The 23,381-nt window shown below is 40.9% G+C and overlaps 1 protein-coding gene across 1 annotated transcript in view; it reads left to right on the top strand.

Moving 5' to 3' along the window:
* Nucleotides 1-23,381, top strand: part of ADAMTS17 (ADAM metallopeptidase with thrombospondin type 1 motif 17) — a 189,212-nt gene that overhangs the window by 95,609 nt on the left and 70,222 nt on the right. Inside the window, exons 11-14 of the mRNA XM_068410576.1 lie at nt 13,296-13,397; nt 15,080-15,225; nt 20,446-20,612; nt 23,248-23,375. Coding sequence (XP_068266677.1) covers nt 13,296-13,397; nt 15,080-15,225; nt 20,446-20,612; nt 23,248-23,375 — 543 coding nt within the window. The remainder of the gene's footprint in view (nt 1-13,295; nt 13,398-15,079; nt 15,226-20,445; nt 20,613-23,247; nt 23,376-23,381) is intronic.

The raw sequence follows: 23,381 nt of genomic DNA, 5'->3' as shown, positions 1-23,381 counted from the left end.
AACTAGCTAATATAAAACAAGAAGAAAAGAATCTGGGTAGGTTGTATTTTCCAGCTCCATCAAGAAAATGCAGACCACCAGGACTACTGTACTGGAAGCAAAGTGTTAGAATATAGGTCTGTAAAGAAAGCCCCAGATCTACCCAGGATGATTCAAGTTCTTCCACTTGCGTGGGTGTCACCCAGCTTGACTGGTGTTGGAACAGATATTTGCTATTTCCCTTGTTACGATAAAAAACATTCTGTTTCTGGATAGTCCAAAGCCTAATGAGAATGTCAGCTTACTGGTAGGTGGTCAGCATTTCTCATGCAGAAATTGCATGTCCAGCCTGGAATTGCTTCAGGGACAAGGTGCTTGCCAGAATAAGAAGCCAAGAAGCACTGTTCTTCTCTGTAAGATACAGACAGCAGGTGTTTGTGTCTCCCAAGGTTTTTCACCAGTCTTATTATTTGATGTCTTTACAACACAATGAAAACTGTGCTCTCTCCCTTCATCACTGCTTTAGTATCTCCCAAAGAAAAGCCTATTTTGTAAGGACTTTAGTACTTTCTAATGAAAAGCCTTGTAGGACTTCAGCAGATTAAAACAATTTGCAACTGCTTATTTAGAAATATTTTTCTGCTACAGATATGCGTTAAGAGTTAGTATTCACACTGTGAAGCTTTGGATCAGTTATGGCACATGCCATTAATTTAAGTAAATATTTGCATCCTGTTACACTACTCTGAACTGGCATTTGAAGGCAATGGAAGGAAATTCTTTAGAGGAAATGATCAGCTTTAATTTTTAATCCTTCAAAGTTTTTGTTCTTTTCACCTTTGTGTTTCTCATGCCTCCTCTGCAGAATGCTTGTATCGTAAGTCTCAAAGCTGTCTACAAAAATATGAACCAAAAAAAAAATTGGCACTAGTCATTGGCATTAGTTGTAGAAATTATTGGCAAATATAGCTGTCTCCTCTTTCAGCCAATGGTAATGTGGTATTTTTAATTCAATAAAGTATTAAAAAAATCCAAATGTAAAAGTAATAAACATTTGACAGTAAATATTTGTTACGAAAAGGAAATAAACTTCAGGAAACGAGCTTGCTCAATCTTTTTATGATTACATGTCTCTACTATCTATTTTCTTATTTAATAAAAGAGTTACATTATAACATTTCATTGGAGATGGTTGAGCTACATAATTGTATCAGGCAAGCTAGAGGAACCTCTATTCAAAAATGCCACACAATCTGGTTGTAGAGTGAATTTCAGAGATTAGGTTAATCCAAAATTTTGATATTTTTGAGAAACTGCAGGAACTTTCTGCGCAATAAGCTCTTTCCCTTAAAGGCATCAAGGCCCAAATTTTTAGTGGAATGTAATCTCCTTTGCCTTCAGAGAGTCAGGTGCCTATACGCTTGGCAGTGTTTAGACCTCAGCCACTGGTCCGACTAGATAGTTAATCCATGAATATTCAACATTATCTGGATATTTCAGATTGCATCTCCAAAATTCTGCTTCCATATTTGTTTTTAATGATAACTCAGATGCCCTAGGACAAAATAGTAGCCCTCAGAATTATGTTTGCCAAACCAGCAATCCTGCAGCTATTCTCTCCAAATTTGCAGAACAAAAATGAAAACATATGAGGTAGGCTCAGCTTTACATAGACTGTACCTCTTGACATACCTTTTTAATTTGCTTGGACACTTTGTCTACTTTTTGATATACTAAAATTAAAAAAATGAATTAACAGCATGAGTATATGATCATCAGCTTAATCATAGCCTATCGTAATCTGTGACCTCCAAGATGTGGAGTTTAGGATCTGGTTCTGTAACATCAGTATTAGGTAAGATTTACTAGCACATGTCACCTGTTTAAGGAGCTGTGGAATCAGGCTTTTAGGCTGGATGCTTGTTAGGCAGTGAACAATCAATTGCTGTTTATTTGAAAAAGCACCGTTTCTATTATGATACTGTATGAATAACAAATGGCAAGGTTACCTGCCAGCCCCTTGAGGGAATGCAAGCCCATTTTGGTGCGTGCTCTGCTCATAGTTTTATTGGTTTGAGATACATCTAGGTGGCTGGTTTTGGATTAACTTTAACCTGAGTATTAGATGGGTGAGTCCTTGCTCATCACCAGGAAAGTAAATGTTTTCATGGCTCTGTGGAAGAGCTAGTTTTGATCTGAGGAACTGAATAAGAAGATTGAAGTTGGGCAGTCCTCAAGTGAGATGATTTCACATACAATAATGAATATCTCAAGACCCTTCAGTAGTTCCCCCTTCATACCTAAGTTACCTAGTTTTCTCCGGTAATATGCAAAGGGATCAAAAGTGCTTTCACGTGGTGCTTTCTGTTAATCTTTCCCATTGCAAATGTTAGGCATTCTCTGATCAATGAGAACACTTAATCTAGCAGGACATACAAATGTGCTTCTGCCATACCAGACACACTGCCTGTTTTCAGGTGGGCGGCTGTACGGTCATGCCCCTTGCAGTGCTGAAAGAGCTTTTGGCCCACCTAAGAGTTTGCACAGTGATCTTTATTTTGAGGGAGATAAGTTGCTTCTAGCAGAAATTAAATAGATGACTGTGTCATTCTCAAGCTCTGAGCAAAATTATAATATGAATTGTGGAAAAAAACTAAATAGCAACGCACCGTTGGCACTGCATAGTGCATTATTAGTGTGCCCCAAACAGAGATATCTTTGAGGATTCTGGTTGCTAAATGTTGATGTGAGTACAGGGCTGACACGCCAGGTTGTGCAAATCACTGGAAATTCAACCTGTCTGACCTCGCTTCTTCAGATCCACACCACGCTGTGAATCGAGTATTGTGAATTCATTTGACCCTTAGGAAAGAGGAAGCAAAAAGCTTCAGTCCCACTCAAGCGATGAAGGCTTCTGCAGACTTTAACCCTTTGCTGTCCCCTGTATTTAGCAATGCTGTCAGTGAGAGGAAAAGTGCAGATGGTTCATGCTGAATCTCTCACAGAGCAGAGATGGTGTTTCTCCACCAGAAATCTGTAAAAACGCATTGTTCATAACCTCCCATGAAAATATGCTGTGTGCTTAATCAGAACACTGGCTTTACTTTGCAGACTGGCATGCCTACTAGCAAGCTTTTGCACTAAAATTATATTTATGGAAAAAAATGTGATTTCTATCTCTTGTATCCAGTGTTTGGCTTTTTGTTTTATATGCCTTTTGGCTTATTTATTATTAACACATTTTTGCGGGTTTTTACATAACCATTATCTTTCCGTATTGTTTTGAGTCAAAAATGTGCTTAGGCTAAAATGGCATGTGGAAAGAGATTAGCATTGCTACAAAGAGATTTTTTTCGGAAAAAGGGACACTGTCAACTCAGATGTAACTGGGGATGTGGATTTTGACGTGACACTGTGTTTAGAAAATTTAAGACAGCTAGAATTTACTCTACTGTTTTTTCTTCAGTTCAAGTTGGTTTTGAACAAAAGTAAGTAACTCTGATATCTACAAGCCACAGAGCAGCAGCACAGAACAAGAGGGTAAAGTTGATTGTGAGCCAAAGGAGACTGACGAGATTTCTGGGCTAAAATGGAAAAGGAGAGGAACCAAAAAAACAAAGTAAAGGAAGAGCAACAATTGTCATAATCAAGTGGATTTTACGTATCCCTTCAGTTTTCATATTTGATGGTATGGTAGTGAATATAATTAAGCAATTGTGGGTCTCTCTGTGGTCTTGATCTGGCAAAGAGACTGGTGAAGTGGACTCTTGGACTCCATGCATGGGAATCAATGGGCCTCTGTCTGTTTTTTCTTTGCAGAGTCAATTGCAAGATCCAGACAATGATAGTAAGCCCTATTATTTAGTAATGTGTAGAATATTTACAAGGACATGGTAATTAGATTGAAAGCTGATTTATCCTGAAAATAATAGGTTGCATTGTCATTTTCTGTACAACCAGGGACTTTGTCTACATGATTTTCCATTACACACTTTAGCTTCTGTCTAAATATAATAATAATAAAAAATCTGGAAGAGGATGGGTTTGTTTTTCTTGAGGCTTGCAGGATAGAAGCCTAGCAATTCTAAAATAAAATGAGATTATTTTCTTTTTTAGAAATAAAGGTAACAATTTAGTTAATTGCCATACTATATTTTATAGTTTTCCTAATGTAGGTTGTTAAAATTCAGACTATTTTCACGTTGCCTGTTTCATATGAAACTGAAGCGTCCTATTTCACTGCTTCTGTATGTTGCAAAAAGACCTTTTTCTCTTTATTTTCAGTGGAAATACTTTTTGTTTAAGAGAGAGAAAAAAAGAGAGAGAAGTAGAGTTCCTGCCTGGGCAGCACAGCCCAGTTTACAATTATTGGAATGCTTCAGAAATTTTTGTACGTGTTTCAGTTTGGAAGATGGTCAAAACACATTCTGGTGCAGTGGTTTAAAGAAAAATAAAAAGAGAGAAGGGAACCAAAATAAAATTATAAAAATACAATGTGGAAATTTAAGAATATAAAAATAATAAACTCTTAAAAATAATACAGAGTGCCTATTAAGAATCAAGCACTTGAGCTTGGCAATCCTACATTTCTTATTAAGGCACAAGGGGACGGAGAAAGAATTAGTGTAGCCTTGTGATGTGGCATCTACAGCTGAAGTTTGAACTTAACGAAATTAGCCAAAATACGATTGAGTATCAGCCTGAAAATAGTGTATAACAAGCTTGAAGGGCATTCAGACCTCTCCCATTGGCCTTCTGGGAACTTCCCATCTGCAAAACACTTCAAGAGAAAACTCCCATAATCTTCACAACCACATCTGAACAGTGTGTGTGTGTTATATTTATTTTACTGTCCCTTTCTTCTCTTTTCCCATGGCCAAGAAACACGATCCATGATTTCATTCTTTTAATTTCCCAGTTTTTTGTTTATTTTTAAGTGCCTGTTGTTTAAAAAAATCAATACTTTTTGTATCCTACAATCAGGTGTTAAGGCCTGAGGAGTTCGCTGGAAGTTACTGACTGATCACTGAAGACAGTAAGAGACAAATGTTGCAAGGTGCAAGAATTTCAGGCTCTAAGTTGCAAATACAATATTAGATGGAAGTGATCAGGCTGATTATGAAACTTGCCTGAAGCTCTTGCCCTTCATCACGGGCAGGTATCTTCTGAGCTAGATGATAGCGTAGTACTGTGAACTCACAAGCCTTTTGTTGGTGGGGTATGTGTACTATGAGCCTCAGAGCAGCACTTAACACGTGGCGTGTACAATACCATGCTAATGTAGCCGCTGTGGTTGTGACATAGTTGATTAGCTACAGCTCTTTTAAGCATACTGAGGTAGGAATGGGTAATAAGTCAAAGTACAAAATTTCTAACATTTAATTCAAAGGAGTGACTCTGTTCCAGTGCCTTGTACCACATGTCTCTACTTCTTCCAGGTTTGACCATGTAAAGATACTTCCATGGTTTCTTCAGCTGATGTAATGTGCACAGTTGCATTCTCTCATTTAAGATGCCGAAAGCTGGGCCCAGCAAAGCTGAAGAGCACATACAGCGAGAAAGAATTGTGTGTTGGTAGGAAGGTGGATAAAGCTTTTCTTTTTCTACTTGAATTTCTATGTGTCTATGAATCATAGACCCACAGGAGCTAGTTTCATGAGTGCCCTGAAGGCACTGGAAATATTAGTATTTAGCATAGTCTGCTTTGCCATAAAATTAGTTTGTGGTCCCATTAATACTATCTTTCCAGTCTCTTTCTTTTGACTATTCCTTTAATTCCAGGTATATGAAAAAATGAAATAGAACTGGTGCTTTGCAAAGAAATACTCTAGACAGTGGAGAAGGCATTTAGTTTGCTTTGGGAAGCACCTGAAATTGCTGAAACTGGAGACGGGGTTTTTCTGTTTCATTGTTTGCTTCCCAATGTACAGTTAAAAAGAAGTATATCTACTCACTCATGCCTTCTCTGGCAGTATGGGAGTCTTCGACTGCTTGTCTGGCAGAATCCATTATTGTTTATTGAACTCCTGGTGACCAGCTTCGTTAGTAGCCCTTCATATTTGCATTTCTGTGCAGTGTCCCTGCCATCGCTGCTTTTGTCAGTTTTTCTTTCACCTTGATGCGTGTTCAGGAGGTTGAATCATGGCCTAAATTTTCAAATGAAGTAATAGGTTTGAATGTGTCCATATTTTAGCATGTGGTTTTGAGTCTCAGGGAAGCTGCATGGTTTTCCAGAAGCCCTGAGATTCTACCAGCTTTGAAAGGTTGCCCTCGTTGAAGTATTTTCAGTCAGGCATCTCAAACCACTCTTCACTTCTCAAAATACTGGTTTCTTGTATCTCCCCCAGACTGGAACAATTTCTGGATACTGCATTGCACATTTCCAGCGTAAAAGTAATCAAGTCCAGTTTAACTTCCTCCCAGGAAAGGGTGAAGATCTTGCAGTAGGCCAAACCACTCTCAGAAGAAGAATTTTGACGTTTCTCTGTCTCTTACCATCTATCCTGCAGAGCCATTCACAGAGCCCTAGGAGCAGTTTTACTATGAGAGATGATGGCACACTTGGCAAAAGATCCCTGCTGTATCCACTCTCGAGAGGTCAGGGCTGATCTGTGTTTTGGGCAGCTCTTGAATAGCCTGGTTTTCCTTTTGCTAACATTTTCAAGACATGAGAGCTCTGGATTTTTCTAATCCTTCAGCTTTCATCTGCTGTTAGAAAGGCTATTTGACTGAAGATTATAACCAGGTAATTTCATTCAGACCTTAGACATCCAAATCTGTCTGCGGTGAGCAGTGTGTCATGGTAAGTTACTGTTTTGGAAGCTGACAAATATTTTGTTTTCTCCCTGAAAGACAAAGGGGAAACATGTTTTAATTGTAGATCAGAAAAGCTCTTGGTATCACTCCGTATATGTATAATAAGGGTACATTTCATATGGATCCATGTGTTGGTAGTTGGAGTGATGCATATCAAGCCATCTAGCTCACAGAACCAAACTCAGCGTGACACCCTTCTTGTTTACTGGGTTCAGTTTGTTTTGTTTTCTCTGATACAGAAAATTAACAAATCTCAGAAATGACTGTTGAATTTTTTGTACTGTCCTACAAGGAAAAGAGTAGCACCAGAAAGCGGTTAACTTTCAAGGACCATTTCCTTAAGAGTTCTTTAACTGTCAAGGGCCATTTCCTCAAGAGTTAAAATGATCTTGTTGATTTTATACACTTGTGTCTGATGTTGGTGACTTTCCACTCCCACAAGTTTTGATGAAGAGGCCGTTCATTGAGTTAATGGAGTTACGTTGATGAAAAAAATATTATAAAGGGGAATCAACTCTAAATTTGTTGGCTCCAAGCAAGCAGGTTATTGGTCCTGTTCATCCAAAAAGCATAATGTATACATGTGTTCTGTACGTCCTGAAGAAACAAGGTGATCCCCAGTTAGTGAAAATAGGGAAATGTTTTTTAAGAAACCTTTTCTAGTTGCATCTAAGAAGATTATATGATTGTTTTTTATAATACCGTCTGAGATGCTTTCTCTTCAACAGTGAAGAGATCTCTTCTACTTTGTCATTAATGAATAAAATTGCACATTATGAATTTGTGAGATTGTTGCCCAGTTTTGTTAAAATGAGAAGTTAGTGGATACTGACCATTGAATATTCTAGGATAGTCCTTGTGACTCTTTTTCAAGCCTTCCCTTGACTTTTGGATCAGGTCTGTCATTTGAACAGACAGACAGATACTTCCACTGTTGGACCTACCACTTATTCCTTGGAATATCAGCTCTAGAGAAAGGTGAGCAGCTGGCCTCTGACTTTCAAAAGTACCTTTGAATTTTACCGGATTCTGATTTTGAGCACTTTTCCTCTAGTTTTCAACAGCAAGAAGCTCCATCTAATAGCAGTGACAAACAACACTGCTCACCTCCCTTGTGATCCATTGTAGATTGTCAGTTGTTTATGCACCCAAAGTTAAAGGCAGTGACAGTGTAGAAGTTGGGGGCATTGCTTTTCTCACCTTGTTGTGTAAAGAATTCCTCCTCAGAAGCACGCTGTGAGGCTTCAAGAACATATACATAGTGTTTTGAACAGGAAAGCATGTGTAAATTGTGTGTTTATTGTGCTAATAGGTGTTAATTAGGATTGTGTTTACAAGCATGTTTTCTGTCATGGTTAGCTATATGCCAAGCCAAAACCTTGGCAAAAGAAAAGAGATCTGATACTTCATTGAAAGCCACCCTATTTATAAGTGTGCCTGTGTGTTATGTGGTCTCTTGCTGCTCTTCCTTAAGGATATGTATTCTTTCTGAGTCCTTCTTCATAATCCCCTCATTTTGACAGCAAAATTGGTTTCATGGTGGTTTAATTCTGCTGCTAGAAATAAGAGGTTCCTCTTTCCAGTGGGCAATAGGCAGCAGGAACAAATTCATTCTCAGCAGAAATAAGTGTTTCTTTTTTTGGCTGAATCCAAGGTGAGGGAGTGAATGGGTAGGGAAAGAACTAGCTTCTGTAGAGTTGTTCCCTGATGGGAAAGATGTCTTTAGTCATTGGATTCTCTTTATGCTTTGCAGATTTGGAAGCTCCCCCTTGTAGGTAATAATCTGAGGCTTTGAGACGGAGGAGTATCGTGAGCCCTTCCTTCTCTCTGAGACCATATGAGGTCATTGGGCAGAATCATGCTGATTTTAGTAACCGTGGTGATGCAATAGCTAACCCAGAAACTAGCAGACTCTAGACTTACTGCCTGTGGGCAAAGAGCTGGCTGAATTAATTCTGGCTTCTCCTCATTTCCAGCTGCAGCACTGAGTTAAAGAACCTAAAATAGATTACTTCCCTAGAGCCGCGTGTGAGTGGTCGTAGAGCTTCACACGCCGCAAGTCTGTGCTGGCACACGTGTGGGATGGAGTTACATGTAAGGTAAACACCGTCCTCAGAAACAGTATGTGTTGTGAAAAAGTCTGAAAAGCTGTGAAAGGTGGGAAGGCCCACAGCCAGACATGTTCCTGGGAGTATCCCAGGAGTTGTTTCTGGTTTTACCCTGAAGTTTAGCCAGAGCAGGGAGTGTGAGCCTGTGGCTGTGACACTGAGCAGAGGACTGCAGAGCTCTGAGCAGTGTTTTTGCTTGTTTCCCAGCAGACTTTCAGCAAGACATTTAATCCCTTTCAGTTCCTCATCTTCCCACCTATAAGAGAGGGATAAAGCTTCCTTTATCTCCAGGCTCCCACGAGTCTGTTTGGATTGCAGTTTCATTGAGGAAGAGAAAACACCTGGCACAGTAAGGCCCCTTTCTCAAATACATGCCATTGTAATACCTGTAATAGGAAGCATCGTTCACCTGCTGAGCAGATATCTCGTAGCTTGAGAGTTTCCGTACTGTGACCTCTCTCAGGACTAGTTTCTAACAGATGTGCAGACAAGTTTTCCTCTCTTCCAGGAGTTTTTGAGAGTCTAAAATTTGCACCTTTATAAAAATTCCATTTTTATTTTGCTTTTTTAAATTTTTTGTGTGTATAAATTCCTTAAGGTTTCAGTTTAAAAAGCATTTCAATTAAAAAACAAAAGAAAATTTAAATTTTCATTGAAATCTTACTTTTCAACAACCATCTCACTTTTAAAATTTTATTTTGCTCTTGGAAATACTTCAAGGTGGGAGCTGATCCAAAGATGACCTTTCCCAAAGACAGTTTCAACAAATCAATATTTTTCCAGTGAAAAATCTCTATCATTGGAAAATCCTAACTGGCACTTTTTGAACGCTGTAGGGAAGACTTTGCAGATGGAAACCTGTCTTCTAAAAGCTGGTTCCTGAGTTTACAATTAGCAGTAATACAGCTCTTTTGATGGTGGCTTCTATATCAGTGTAAGCCCTGAACTGCCACTCATACACAAGCAGCTTCCTTTCAAGTCCTGCCATTTCTCACTTTGATATTTCCCCACAAAGCTGGCTGTTTAACTATTAAAAAGTCAGTCACTGCGACTGGTTAGCTATAGGACTGTTTAATGGGGATTTTTGTTTGGGTTTCTATTGTAGCTGAGCAGGATATATGATCTCTTTTGAAATGAGCTATTAACATGATAAAACAGCTTGGGAACACACAATACCAAAGCTGATGGTTTAATCTTTGCTGGGGTATCTGAATGCTGTATTAAATACAGGGGACTGCGCTAACGAGTGTTTGAGCTTTGTAGTGGTATGGCACTAGAACACAGAGCTGAAGCGCCGTTACCAGATTTTTCTGTAACTGTTTCCTGAAATATGCTTTGCATTTAGTGTTCGGAATCAAACACAGGGATGCTATAAAAATCCTGTGTTTTCCATACCTCAAAGATGGGAAATTTCAGAAAGGTTGGTGTTGCTAAGAGAGATTTTTCCTTTATTTACCTCCCTATAAATATATGTGTGCATATACATGTATATATATACACAAACATGTACATATATATATAAACACATGTGTGTGAATATTTGCACCCGCTGTATCCATAGGCTGGGCCCAGATCTGTAGTTCTGCTGTACAGACAGACCTGGTTGAAGTTATCTGTGCCCATTGCTTCCCCCAGGCCATGGCTCATACCTTCCACGTTCTTGTGGGCTATGGAGGAATTCTGACTGGCAACCAAAATTTTACAAAAAGCTGCTTCATTTTTATGACTTTCTGTTTCCACCACCCCCCTTCCTCCTCCCAGTTTTACATCAAAGATGGGAATTTAACCCTGACTAATTTACATGCAGTTTATGATCCAGGGACTTGAAGCTGAAACTTAACAAATACTGGCCTTGCAAAATGCACAGATATTTAGCAACGGGGCTCATGTGTGTCTAAAACAACTTCTTTAGGGGTGTAGTGAATTCCATTGCATCTTCAGCCAGGATGTTTCTGACAGAAAGCAGAAGCAGAGGCTTTCCTTCTGGAACCACGGGGCAAAATTTCTGTCTGGGTCATTCAAGGGATCAGACTGTAGGGTTTCTCATCACATTCTGCTCTTTTGGTTATATGTAAGAGAGGGGCTTGAAGCCTAGAAAAGTGGAAATACACACTACCTGCACCCTTCGTCTCTGAAGCTTCCCTTCATTCTACGTATCAGTGTTCCCCAACCACAGTTTGAAAGGAGGCATTGCTGATAGTGTTTTCACAAGATCACTGTCCACAATCATCAAGGGAGAAGAGAGAATCCATATTGTCAATTAATTCCTGTCGTTGGCTTAACAGTAACAGCATTTATAAGTCATCAATACAATTATTTGTAATGGCAAAGCAGCTGTTAGAGTTTAGCAAGTCTATCGTATTCTTAGACTGCATTTAATTGTGTCCTGTAGCTACATGTAGTACGACCTGCCACTGTGGCTAGAACCTCCTGTGATACCTTGTACTTAGCTCTGTGACATGCTTTTAACGTATCGTAACTGGTTCTGAATCCTTTTTAATCATTTGTATGTGTAGTCTTAATATAAAAGAATAACCCATCACCTTTAGATCCCAGTGAGTTAAACCAGATGTGGGGGTGCTGTAATTTTGGCATTTTGGGGAAAAGCTTTTTCAGTTTAAATGGTTTATTGCCTAGATTAGTGTTTTTTTTTTCTGTAACACTTGTGAACAGTTGATTGATGTACTTCTTGATTTTAGTTCTCTCCAGGGAAGGAGGAGTTTTGAGAATCTGGGGGTTGCAGTGTGGAACAATTGATTTCTCAGTAAGCTCTGAAATCTCTGCCTCAGTGTACCTATCCGTAAAACAGCATGTGATGTCCTTACGGCTAATTGGTGCTTAAGTGCTTTCAGAACTGTGGACAAACCACTAATTAGTCACAGTCACTTAGTCAAAATTACTGAAGTCTGGTATTTTCCCATATGCTCTATTAGTTCAGGGAAAATGTCTTGAAAATTCATTGATTTAGGCTTCCCTGGTATTGTGTGTATTTGCTGTTGTTTGTTTGTTTGTTTGATGATGACTTTCTGTGTTGTGGTTAATACAGATGTTGCTGGATTGTGCCGTCTGCTTCTAGTTTTTGTGAATGTTCTTTTGGTTTAAATAGTGCAAAATCCTCTTTCCAGAAACAAATGTAGAAATAAAACAGGATGCAGATACTGCTGCGATAACTGTTTTGTTTCAGTATGTTCTACATCATCACTCTCGGTGTTGGGATTTATCTCGTCTGCACCCTCTGCCATACAGATCTATTTTATATAGGCGTACCAACATGCATGTACACAAAACACACATGCACCCGCAGCCTCTTACATTATGTTGTGAAAGAACCATAAGGTTGAAGCGTGTTGACTCAACTATTTAATGAGGTGCAATAAATCTTGACAAGACCAGCTGGCACTAGAGTCAGGCTTCTCATCTTTTTACCATTACATTGAAACGTGAACAATAGTGGAAAGAAATGTAACTCTTCTTTTTCTTTTTTTTTGGGACTCAGATCTGTAGCACTGTATTGAAATAATCCACTTTCATGGAATGCAAAGCACGGGGGATGCTGTGGAAAATGTTAACGATGTAAAGGCCCCCTTTCCTGGTTCTTTTTCTCAAATTCTGAAAACGTTATTGATCTGACAGATCACGCAAGTGTGGTCAGCATTAATATCCCTGCAGCACACACTGGCTGAGCAGAGCAGCAATGTTGAGTAATGATACTCAGAACGCGTTTCAAGCCTGGTAGCGAGATGTGCTGTACCTCTTGCTGCTCTTGCCCTTTCATCTCACTTTTCACCTTCTCTAGCACGTTGGTCTCTAGCAGCTACTTCTCACCATCAAACCTTTACTAACTTTGCCCTTGCCTGTCACCACGCTCCTCCTATGCTGCATGGCACACCGTGAAATCCTTTCCTCTCATTCTACCTTAAGATCTTCTTCTCCCAAGGGGCATTGCTGACTGATTGTAGCTACCACCAGATCCAGCAGGGTTGACTGCATTTCATCATGCTTAGTTACTTGTGTATCTTTTTAAAAAAAATACAAGTAATTAAGCAGCTCGGACATCTAAGCATGTGGCATGGTTCCAAAGCACCCATCTTGGCCCCCCATATAGGATTCGTTTTCAATGAACCAGATTTATTCTTGTTAAAAGAAATCTATTTAAATAATGCATTTCTTATTTTGGGTGGCTTTTGTTCCCGACAATGGCATCAATCAATCTCTTATGTTCCCAGCCTCACAACTTAATGCCAATCTATCCTTAAAAAATAATTGCTCCCAAACCAACTAGATGCCTCTGGATTCACTTGAGAAGGACTGCCTGAGCTTTGCAGTGTATCCCATAACGATAGCTGACATCTCTAAAAGTAATAACTGCACCTCGTTGCTTTGTGATTACAGCATTTGATGTGTGCTGGGCTCTGGTGCCTGGTGGAAGGAGATACATCCTGTAAAACAAAACTGGACCCCCCTCTGGATGGCACTGAATGTGGCGCAGACAAGGTAATCAAACTGCTCAGTTTTGTTTTTTCCAGCATTGTCTGTGGAATAATGTTTCCAAGATGTTCAGTATTTACCATAAACCCATATTTTTTACTGATTCTCTTACAGAAACTGCTCAATTAACAGCTGGATTGAGTTAAGTCTTTCTGATTTTATGTTACGTGTATTCCAGTAGCCTCTGGAGACCTCAGTAGTCAAGTCCTTGTGGTCTAGGCACTATATGAACACTGCAGGAAAACCCCATGCCTCACCCTGCTGAGTGCACAGACCGAGTCCCCTGTGAGTCATGTTAGGTAGTAGCTGACTCCTCTCCTGTCTCTTTGTTACTGTCAGTGGTATTTTGTGAGGTGTTTTTTTCAGTGTAAGCTAAGGTAGTGTAGTGTTCTTGGCTATATTGGAGGTAGAAAGTGTGGAGAGCATTTAGGCTGACATTTAGGGAGGGGAGAAAGACGGGGAAAGAAGAAGAGGCTACTTAAAAAACCTGATGGTTTCTAAAAGTAGCTCAAAATGTGTTGAGATCAATTTCAGTGATGTTCAGTTATTTGTGAAGTAACATTTGCTGTACTGTATGTATATACTCAGATGACTAAGGCATATATGGACTTCCCAGAATACAGGTCAATGTAGAAAATTGTTACAAGAAACACTTGGATTAGTGGATCTCCCTCCAGTGAAAATCACCATTCCAGTAACTGGCTTCAATGCCATAAGGGTGGGAGTTACTGAGGCTCAGCTGCTGCCTCTCAGCTGACCTACTGTGCCAACAGAAGTTGACTTAAGTGAACATGTTTAACCTCCGAGTTGGGCTGTGATAGGTGGTATGTGGTTCATAAACGTACGTGGTTGATTCTCCCAGTGTGGCTGATAACTTGTTAGGCTACAAAGGAACTGGACTGATTCGGTAACTGCCACCCCCCTACTTACTGCTTTTGGATTGTAATATTTTTGTATGTTATATGGTTGGGTAGATAAGAAAGAGTAAAATTTAACAGTTTCTTGCTAAAATCAAAGACCAGAGACCTGTTCTTTGCTTGTAAATAAAGATAAACAATGACAAGAAAAGCTGGGTCCTGGAAAGCATGAGAAGGAAACTGAGACAGAAGATTTTTAGGTATATGTTTTTCTAACTCCAGGAGTCCTGGTGATTCTTTCGTAAGAATGCTTAGCAGTGCTCACTGTATCATATCCTGGACAGAGCAGGAGAATAGGCCAAGTTTGCTGCTTGGTGAGGAGCCAGCACAACCTAATAGAATCAGAGGTTGTTTGGGGCTTTAGCCAAGTTACGTCCAAAATAGTTCGATTATTTTGTGCATACTGGGAATACTGCTGATGAAGACATTGCCTTGGGGTATAATTTCTTGGACTCGGTTTCTGTGAAGAGCGTGGCCTTAAGTCTTAGCACTTAGATAATTAATAATAAAGCAAGGGGCTCAATCCTGTGATTATTTGTTTAAATGACAGAACTCCCTTCAGGGGTTCATTGAGGGCGACACTTAAATTTCTGTGTTTCACCTTCTTCCTTTCTCCTCCTCCCACCTCCATCCCACTGAAGCCTTGAATCTCTAGAAATTTTAACATGGACTTCTCGTAATCTCTCAGAGATCCTTTCAAGTCCACCTGTGCACGAATGTTTGCAAAATCAGGACTTCTTTCCAGCCTGTGCTAACACAATTGCATTTCAGTGGTGCCGAGCCGGGGAGTGTGTCAGTAAAACTCCCATCCCTGAGCATGTTGATGGAGACTGGAGCATGTGGAGTCAGTGGAGCATGTGCAGCCGGACGTGTGGCACAGGAGTGCGATTCCGACAGCGGAAATGCGACAATCCCCCGTAAGTCTTCACAACGTGCTGATTTCTTTTTGTATGTAGCACTCAGACAATCCTTCCTGCAAGAGCACAGGGAAGAAATGGGCAGCGGAGCTGTGCAGAAGAGGACACAAGAGATTTCTTGTTCACAAGCAGCACGGACCAGGTCAAAATCCTGGAGTGACTTGCAGTGAAGTAGATTCTGTGGAAGTGGCTTGAAGGGTTACCACTGGAAGTGGCCCATTGCAATGATTCAAACATGGACACAATTGAATTAAAGATGTATAGTTTGGCAGAAAAAATGATGCTGTGTTTCCTCTCCAGCACTGCAATGAATGAGGAGGGCTTGATCTGGATCTCCAGACCAAACTGAGCTAATATGTCTTAGAGATCAGTTTTGCAGGGAGTGCTGGCTCTGGGCTTGGGAAGCGATAGAGTGGCTGACAGTGGTCATAGTGTCATATAGCTGTGTTGGTAAAGCACCTTGAGATACTCTGTACATCAGGATGTCCTGCATATGAAAAAGAAAGTTTTCCCACACACAGAGTGCAGTGGCTGCTGTTTAGCTTCTACACAGTGACTACAAATAAGCCTGTGCTCTCTGCTTGGGCCTGGATTTTTTTCTGATAAGTGATATTATCTCCCATGTGCCATCCTTCATCCTTCAGGTCAATTGAGGCACATCTGAAAGTCTTTTCTTCTCATGGGAGGCCTGAACAAGTTACCATGGTGGCCGTTTAACTGACTACCCCTGTTTGTGTGCATCATAACTTCCGAGGTGAATGAGGGTGCTCACAATCTTGACAGCAGCCCTCCAAGTTGTGTATCTCTAACTTTATTTGTATTTTAAGCTTTTCTCCACAGAAAAAGCACAGGAAACTTTTCTTTTTAAATAGGGGCTGAAATTCTGACTAGCAACGTAGTCTCTTTGAAGACTTGCCTAGATGATGGATGGGCACACACTGGCTGCTGCAGAGTTGTATTCATGTGAAAGGGATATTTTTGTTTATTCCTCTCCTTAAATAACACTGAACTGCAATTGCATGTCTATAATGTCCAGGCTTGATTTTTACCAGCTCATTTTCCTGAACAAGGGACTGAGCTGATTTCTTAGCTGTCAGCTACAAAAAGTCTCTTTAACCACAGTGCTGACCAAACCTAAATCCATTCATCATCGTTCCTTAAATTACAGGAAATGCTCCCTCCAAGATTGCACACTGATTTGAAAATTCTCTTGCTCATATACATTCTTGGCTGGGGATACACACGTGATCTTCTTTAGCTTCAAATTCCTGGCATCAGCCCCCTTCTTCTGCAGCTGGTTTATTCACTGTCCAAAAATATTGGCTCAGGGATTTATCTTTTATTTTATATATATTTGGTCTTGGGATTATTTTTTTTTTCACTGGAATCTCTCCTCCTGCCAGCTGACTTTTGAGCCTGTGGGACTATCAGTATTTTTAAACCAGTTGCTTCACTGTTTGATTGGGTTTTTCCTCTCAGTAATTTCTGTGAGTATTCACATGCATTGCCTCCAAATGGTTGTAAGGCAGTGCAGTGTGTCATGAGCCAGTTTGCACGTGCAGACTTGAGTTGTACATTGCCTTGTGTTCTTGTCTAGGCTTTGGGCTACTGTCGTACAGTGGGATTGAAGACAAATCCACTGGCTTAAACAGAACATCAGAACGAGATCTCCACCCTTTCTCCAGTCCACTCTTGTCATGTAAAAGGGTCATGGTGATATAAATGGGCTTTGATTTCTTCAGTTCCATTAGTGGGTGGATTCTCTTGGCACTAACACAGTGGAAGGTGGCCGTGAAGTTGTCTACCAGGAGGTTTCGCACAGTCACTGTTTCAGGCTTGTATCAGGGTGGGCTTGAATTGTTTATTGGAAATCCCAGGCAGTGCTAGAGCCCATGTTGTACAGGGCTTGGGACCTGGAATTACAGGGATCTTTCTCTTCAGGTTCTTTCGCAGAATCTGATAGAGATGCTGCCCAAAGCCTTGGCCTCAGCATTTGGAGAGGTGGAAGGGACACAAGGATGAAGCCACAAAAATGGGAGTGAAGCAGGAAAAGAAAGGTATATGAACAAGCGTTAGGTAACTGTTTGTGGGAGACCAGAGGGAGTGACTGTCATTGTTTTTCTTCATCTTGCATGATGAAAACCCTCAGTATCTTGTTTAAACGTGCCAAGAGGCCTGTAATGCTGAAATACTATTACAGAGGTCAGTTAAGTAAAAGATTATGGTCAGTAATTGTGCATTCCCTACCCAAATAGGAACAGAGCAGAACATAATCAGCATGGCAGAGCTGTCTTCTCCATTTCTCTGACTGCCTGTCCATGTCTGTTTATCTGCTTGTTCCTGAACCCCTTGAATAGATGCTGTATATTCTGCTAGTGTTTTACTAGAGTTAGTCTAGTAGAAAGCAGCAACTTACTACCAAATAAAGTATGATGCTGTTTGACAGAGGGGAGCTGAAGTGGGAAGGTCTTGTTGGGTGTATTGTTTTTTGTTGGATTACTGGGAGTAGAAACATCCCCCAGATCTGTAGGATGCTCTGTTGTTCTGTGGCTGATGAGTGCATCCAACTCTTTAATTTTGGGAGCAATTACATCAGGAGCAGGTAGTTCATTTTACTCCTTAATTAGAAAGGGAAGACAGGTCAGGCTGCTGAAGGGCCAAGCAGAGGAGCACAGGCCAAAAGGCACTACGTTCCTGCAGCTCCCACTGACTGGGAGTGGTGGGTGCTCAGGAAGTCTCTGTCTCCTAATGCATTTGGCTATTATTTTATTATTGCCAGTGACCATTATTACCAATAGCCAGAGCTGTTTGCTTCCAGTCTGCATTGGCAAACTCGTAGAAAGTCCCTCACAAATTAATGACATCTTAAGATTAAAGCCAAAGCAACTGCTGATGAACATAGTAAATTGTAGTCCTGCTGTGTCTCCTGTTCCGTGGCCATCAGCTTCATACCCTGCTCTTGAGAGAGCGCTCTGTTACTCTTTGGCTATTCTGACTGCTTGCTTTTGTGGTTTGTTTTTTTCCAGTGCACGTGCACACAAATATGCACAGAGTCACTTCTGTTCAATGGCTGCATCTCTTTTGCTGTAGCCAAAGAGATGGTGCAGAAACCAAAGTTCGTGTATCTGTCTTTGTGTGAGGGCAGGGTTCATGTGGGAAGAAGCCTGCATCATGCTTCTAGTCATCTGGACTGAGTATCTGTCTCATCCAGTCTAAGGCAGCAGACACAATCCTCCCAGAAGATTTCTGTATCAGTTTCAGCACATCTGCTGCCTTGCACGTGTGCGTGGCAGAGAAGAGATGCTAGCAGTGCAAGCAGGCATTTGTTCAAGCTGTTCTTCTGGTGACTCTGTGATGTTACAGTGTCATTGGAGATCAGCATTTCCATTAAAAAAAAAAAAACACAACAAAAAAAAAACACCAAAAAAAACCCAAAAAACACACTTTTTCTGGGATTTATGGAGCTACTGTAAAAATTTGATCGAGGCTGAAATTTGGCATAAAGCTCTTCTATGCAGAATCAAATGTTTCTATTGCACCAAATGCTGAATTCATCAAGTCCAGAACAACTAGGAAATCAAAGACCCAGTCCTATAGCCAGCACGTAAATGAACAGGGCAACTCTTGCTAGGACCACTGACATGAATGAATGATATATGAGGGCCTTGGTTTCTAATTAGCTGAGTGATATAACCTGATGTCCATTGCTCTTCTGGGAGGGAGGGGGGAAGAATGAACTGCCATACTGCTAAAAAACAGAATTTGGCTGGACTTGCTTTTTATAGCCAGCTGTTAAAGAGTAAGAACATGACTTTATCCATCGTTGTTGATTACAGCTGGGGAGATAGGTATGTGACAAATTCAGGAGAGTATCAGCAAGTAGCTGAAGAAATTATCTGTTAGGATGGCTGAGTCTTCTGCTTACTTGGGATTTTTGTTTGTGGGTTTTTTTCGTTTTGCAAAGGAAATACAGGCTATTGAGAGTTTGAGTTTTCCTTCTTCTCTGGGGAATCATAAATAAGAGTAAATAGATTTTGCAGGTGCTTAATCCTGATGCTGGATGCGTGGTCTTTCCTGCATGTTTAAAAAACAAATGTTTAAAATGGCACAGTTTTCTTGGATGGAGATTATCTGCTGCACAGATTTGTTTCAGGATGCCCTACTTAGCGGTACAGGTTATAGCTACTTCTATGTTATTTTAGTTTCCAGCTGCTGAAAGCAGAACCTTAGAGGACATGTACTGAAGAGACGTTTGCTGTGTCCCCATTGTGAAGAGTGTTTGAGGCAGGGGACAAAGCAAATGGTGGGAAGAGAAAGGTGAAACATTCCGGGTTGCCCGCCTCTGCCTTGGATTTGATGTGATCCTGGGCACAGTAAGGTCATCTTGGTGCCTCCAGGCTCCCCTTTAAGAATACAAATACTTAACTTTGGTATTTGTGATGGAACCACAGATTATCTTCTGAACTGCCTGACTGTGCCAATATAAATAATACTTAAACTTTAGGTGTCATGCTCAGTGCACCTTCCAAAGCCTAACAAGTCACCATCAGTGAAGGAACTTGTCCCAAGTCACAGGAAAAGTTAGTCAGAGCTCAGGCCTGATGTCACGGCAGAACCCAAAGTTTGGGAGTGCCTTAGTTCAGGTCCTGTTCTGAAACTGCTGGTACACACAAACACACACACACACACACACATTCTCTTCACTCTTTCTCAGTCATTTGCCTGCTCCATCTGAAAATAAGTTAGGACAGGAGTGAATTGCTTTTGAAATCAAGGAAGAAATTTAGGTCAGCAGTGCAAAATTAGTCCCATTCCTTGGTTTGTGACCAGAATACAAACAGTTAATCCCTCTCTATCTTCTAAGAAGGCTGCTTAAGGCCACAGGTGAATAGCATTTTGGATTACCTCTTATCTGAGATGTGCAATGTGTAGGCAGCCCCTATTTGTTGATCTGTGTATGGGATACTACAAAAGAACACGCTTCTGAAGTACTCTGGAGCATCTGTTATGATAAGACAATTATAGATCCAGAATGGAGCTTGAATAATTTTCTGTCAGAGCCACTGAGAGCAGGATTTGCCTTCCAACAAGGAACACCTGAGAGGAAGGATTCTTCCTGCTATGTCAAGACTTGCCTCGGACAGGGAAACTTAGGTGAAGGTGTGCCTGTGAGTAGCTGTGCTGTTCCTGCTGACCTTGGTTTGTATTTCCTGTGATTAGCCCGGGACCAGGCGGGAAGAACTGCCGGGGAGCCAGTGTGGAGCACACTGTGTGTGAGAACTTACCCTGCCCTAAAGGTGTGCCAAGCTTCAGGGACCAACAGTGCCAGGCCCATGACAGATACACCAACAAGAAGAAAAGTCTCCTGACAGCTGTCATCGTTGATGGTAAGTTTTTTCATCTTCCCCTGTAATTCTTTGCTGTTCTTTCACTGCAGCTTCTCAACCCATCCTGATTTCATCTGCAGGACTGCCCTTTGTTGGTGAGAAGGCTACAGTATGTTCCCCTTAGCTACTGCTGAAAGACTAATTACAATTAGTTGTTCTTGGTGCTGCCCTGCTGTTCTTTTGGCCTTCTTAACAGAAGATACAGAGTTGTCAGTTCTTTACTCATCTTTTTGTAATGCTAGCGGAGAGGTGCCTTACCTTGATTCCCAGTCTGAACAAGCAGGTATTTGGGAATGGGAGTTTAAACATTAGGAAGTTCAAATTAATTTGGAACTGAGAAAAAGAAGGATTCCCTGGGACATTTTTGATGTGTGACAATTCTGGTCATTTCAGCATGATCGCCTATCCTGCTTACATTCCTTTCATGCTTCCTTTGCTGGACCTTGCTGTTCAGCTACTGTTCAATGAGATGTTGGGGAGATATGACAAAGGATCGTAATAATGTCCTTTCTGCAGGAACAAACATCTTTTGCTGCACTCCGCTGAAAAACAGGCAAGGGTGGTTTCATTTGGTCATCTTAAATCCATGCTTGAACAGAGGAGGATCATGTTGAAACTGATACCAGACACTGGATAAGCCCATTCCGGTGCTAGCACTGACAAGTTAGGTCTGACACAAGGACAAGCATACAGACAGCATTTCAGTTCCCATAACAGACCCTCCAAGAGCACAATTCCTTCAGATGCCCTAGGAGACAGGCTGGTTTTGCTTGTTGTGCCCCTCTGCCTGAATAGTTTTGCTGGGTGAACACAACAATGCAGAGCTACTTCCCTGACTAATTTCAGTCACAGAAAACTCTCACAGTTTTTTCCAGGGGAGAGCTGTTTCACTCTTTTCTCCCTTTCCAGTCAGGAACTATGGGTTGCTGAGGGTCCTGTAAATAGGAGAGGAAAAAAAAAACAACAACCAAATGATTCAGTGGTTGTCTCTGATCTGTACTGCCAGAATTAGTAGCATATTGCAGTGGGAACTCTATTCAGCCACAGAAAGGGAATATGCCATTTTTTGGCCACCTGAAGACTGAACAAACTATTGCTAAAAGATAATAGCCAACATTGTTCCCCCTATCTAGTAAAGCCCCACTCACATGAGCCATGTTGCCCCAGTTTCCATGAATGCAAATTAGAAACCTCTCCTGCCCCGTTGCAGATCTCGCAGCTGCAGAAAGAGAGAGGCTGTCCAGAGGCGGTCAGACTAGTGGTTTCCTGCACAAGCTGCTCTTACAACAGCTTTCCCAGCTCCTCTGTTCACTCCGCAAGTGAAATCAAAATCCAGCCTCTGAAGATTTGCTTTGCATCAGACACAAGGCAGGGAGTCTGAACATCCACAGGATATGCCTGTTAGTTCCTCTGTCGAGGAATACAGGTGGACAGAGGGCAACTCAACTTCACATCTCGGTGTCACTGGTCCCTGAAGCATGGTAGAGCACCCATGCAATGTTCTCCAGGACCTTTTTTCAGCATATTGAAGCACCACACTCAGAAGCTTTTAAATAAACACAGATCCAAACCAACCTTGAGCTAATCTCTGCTGTGCATAAACTCTACTTACATGTATTAGTGAAGTGGGAGCTGATTGCAGGTTTTTGATTGCATTGGAAACTTAGAAAAGGCCTATGCCACTTAGCTTAATGTATCAGCAAACCTCTCTTATGTCTGATGAATGGAGATACTTGACTAGGCAGAACAAAACATGTTTCCATTTGAATGTCTATAGGTTCTTCCTTGGATGAAGTCCGTGAGTAGCAGTCAGCTCCAAAGGAAAAACGTTACATTGCCTAAATATCTGTTACTTAAACATATGGCAAATGCAGTCAGCAAACCCTGACATCTGCTGCATGCTGCCAGTTAATAACACAAATCTTTGAAAAAGCTTTTTTACTTAACTCCTTCTCTAGCTAAACATAACAGTAGCTTTTCCAAAGTGAGGTCTAAATATGTAATATAAAGATTGCTATTAGCATGGACGAAAAATGCAACTTTTCTCTACTGATGTATTTCAAATTAATTTGGGGGTTCTTTCTCTAGAAATTCCAGCAGCATAGTTTGCTGACAAATGTTTGTAGGACCCCAAATACCAGTTTAAGGAAATAGTAGGTAATGTATGCAAGAATGCTTTAAATTTATGTATACAAGTGTTCTTACTGGCAAACTGATGCAAGAAGTCAGTCCATCAAGAGTAGAAATGGTCTGGAGAACTTGTTCTTCTAAAATCACTGGCTGTAGCCTGAATTGTGTCTGAGATGCTCACACAGGGACTTGGTCATTCATATCAGGCTGCTGAATGTTCCCTGTAACAAACATCTTCCATTCACAAACAGATACATAGAAGTGTACTGACTAAATGGTTTGCTGTGTCTTAAAAGACCAGTCTCATCAATGTAACCCTTTGAATACTGATATTTTAAAGTGGGGAAATGACAGGCCTAAATTGAAAGGATCATGTTCCTTCAAAGATGAGAAGATCAACAGATACTTTTCCAAACCCAGTCATGTAGAGACTGCATCACCGTTGCTTTACACACTTGTTTTTGCTGGTCCCTAAAGGCAGCTGCTTTTGTATTTCTTTTTCCAGATAAGCCATGTGAGCTCTTCTGCTCTCCACTGGGGAAGGATTCTCCTGTGCTGGTGACAGACAGAGTCCTTGATGGTACTCCATGTGGGCCTTACGAGACCGACCTCTGTGTACACGGCAAGTGCCAGGTGGAG

This window comes from Nyctibius grandis, chromosome 11, assembly GCF_013368605.1.
Source record: "Nyctibius grandis isolate bNycGra1 chromosome 11, bNycGra1.pri, whole genome shotgun sequence".
Classification (NCBI taxonomy): domain Eukaryota; kingdom Metazoa; phylum Chordata; class Aves; order Nyctibiiformes; family Nyctibiidae; genus Nyctibius; species Nyctibius grandis.
This window is presented reverse-complemented; position numbering and strand designations above follow the sequence as displayed.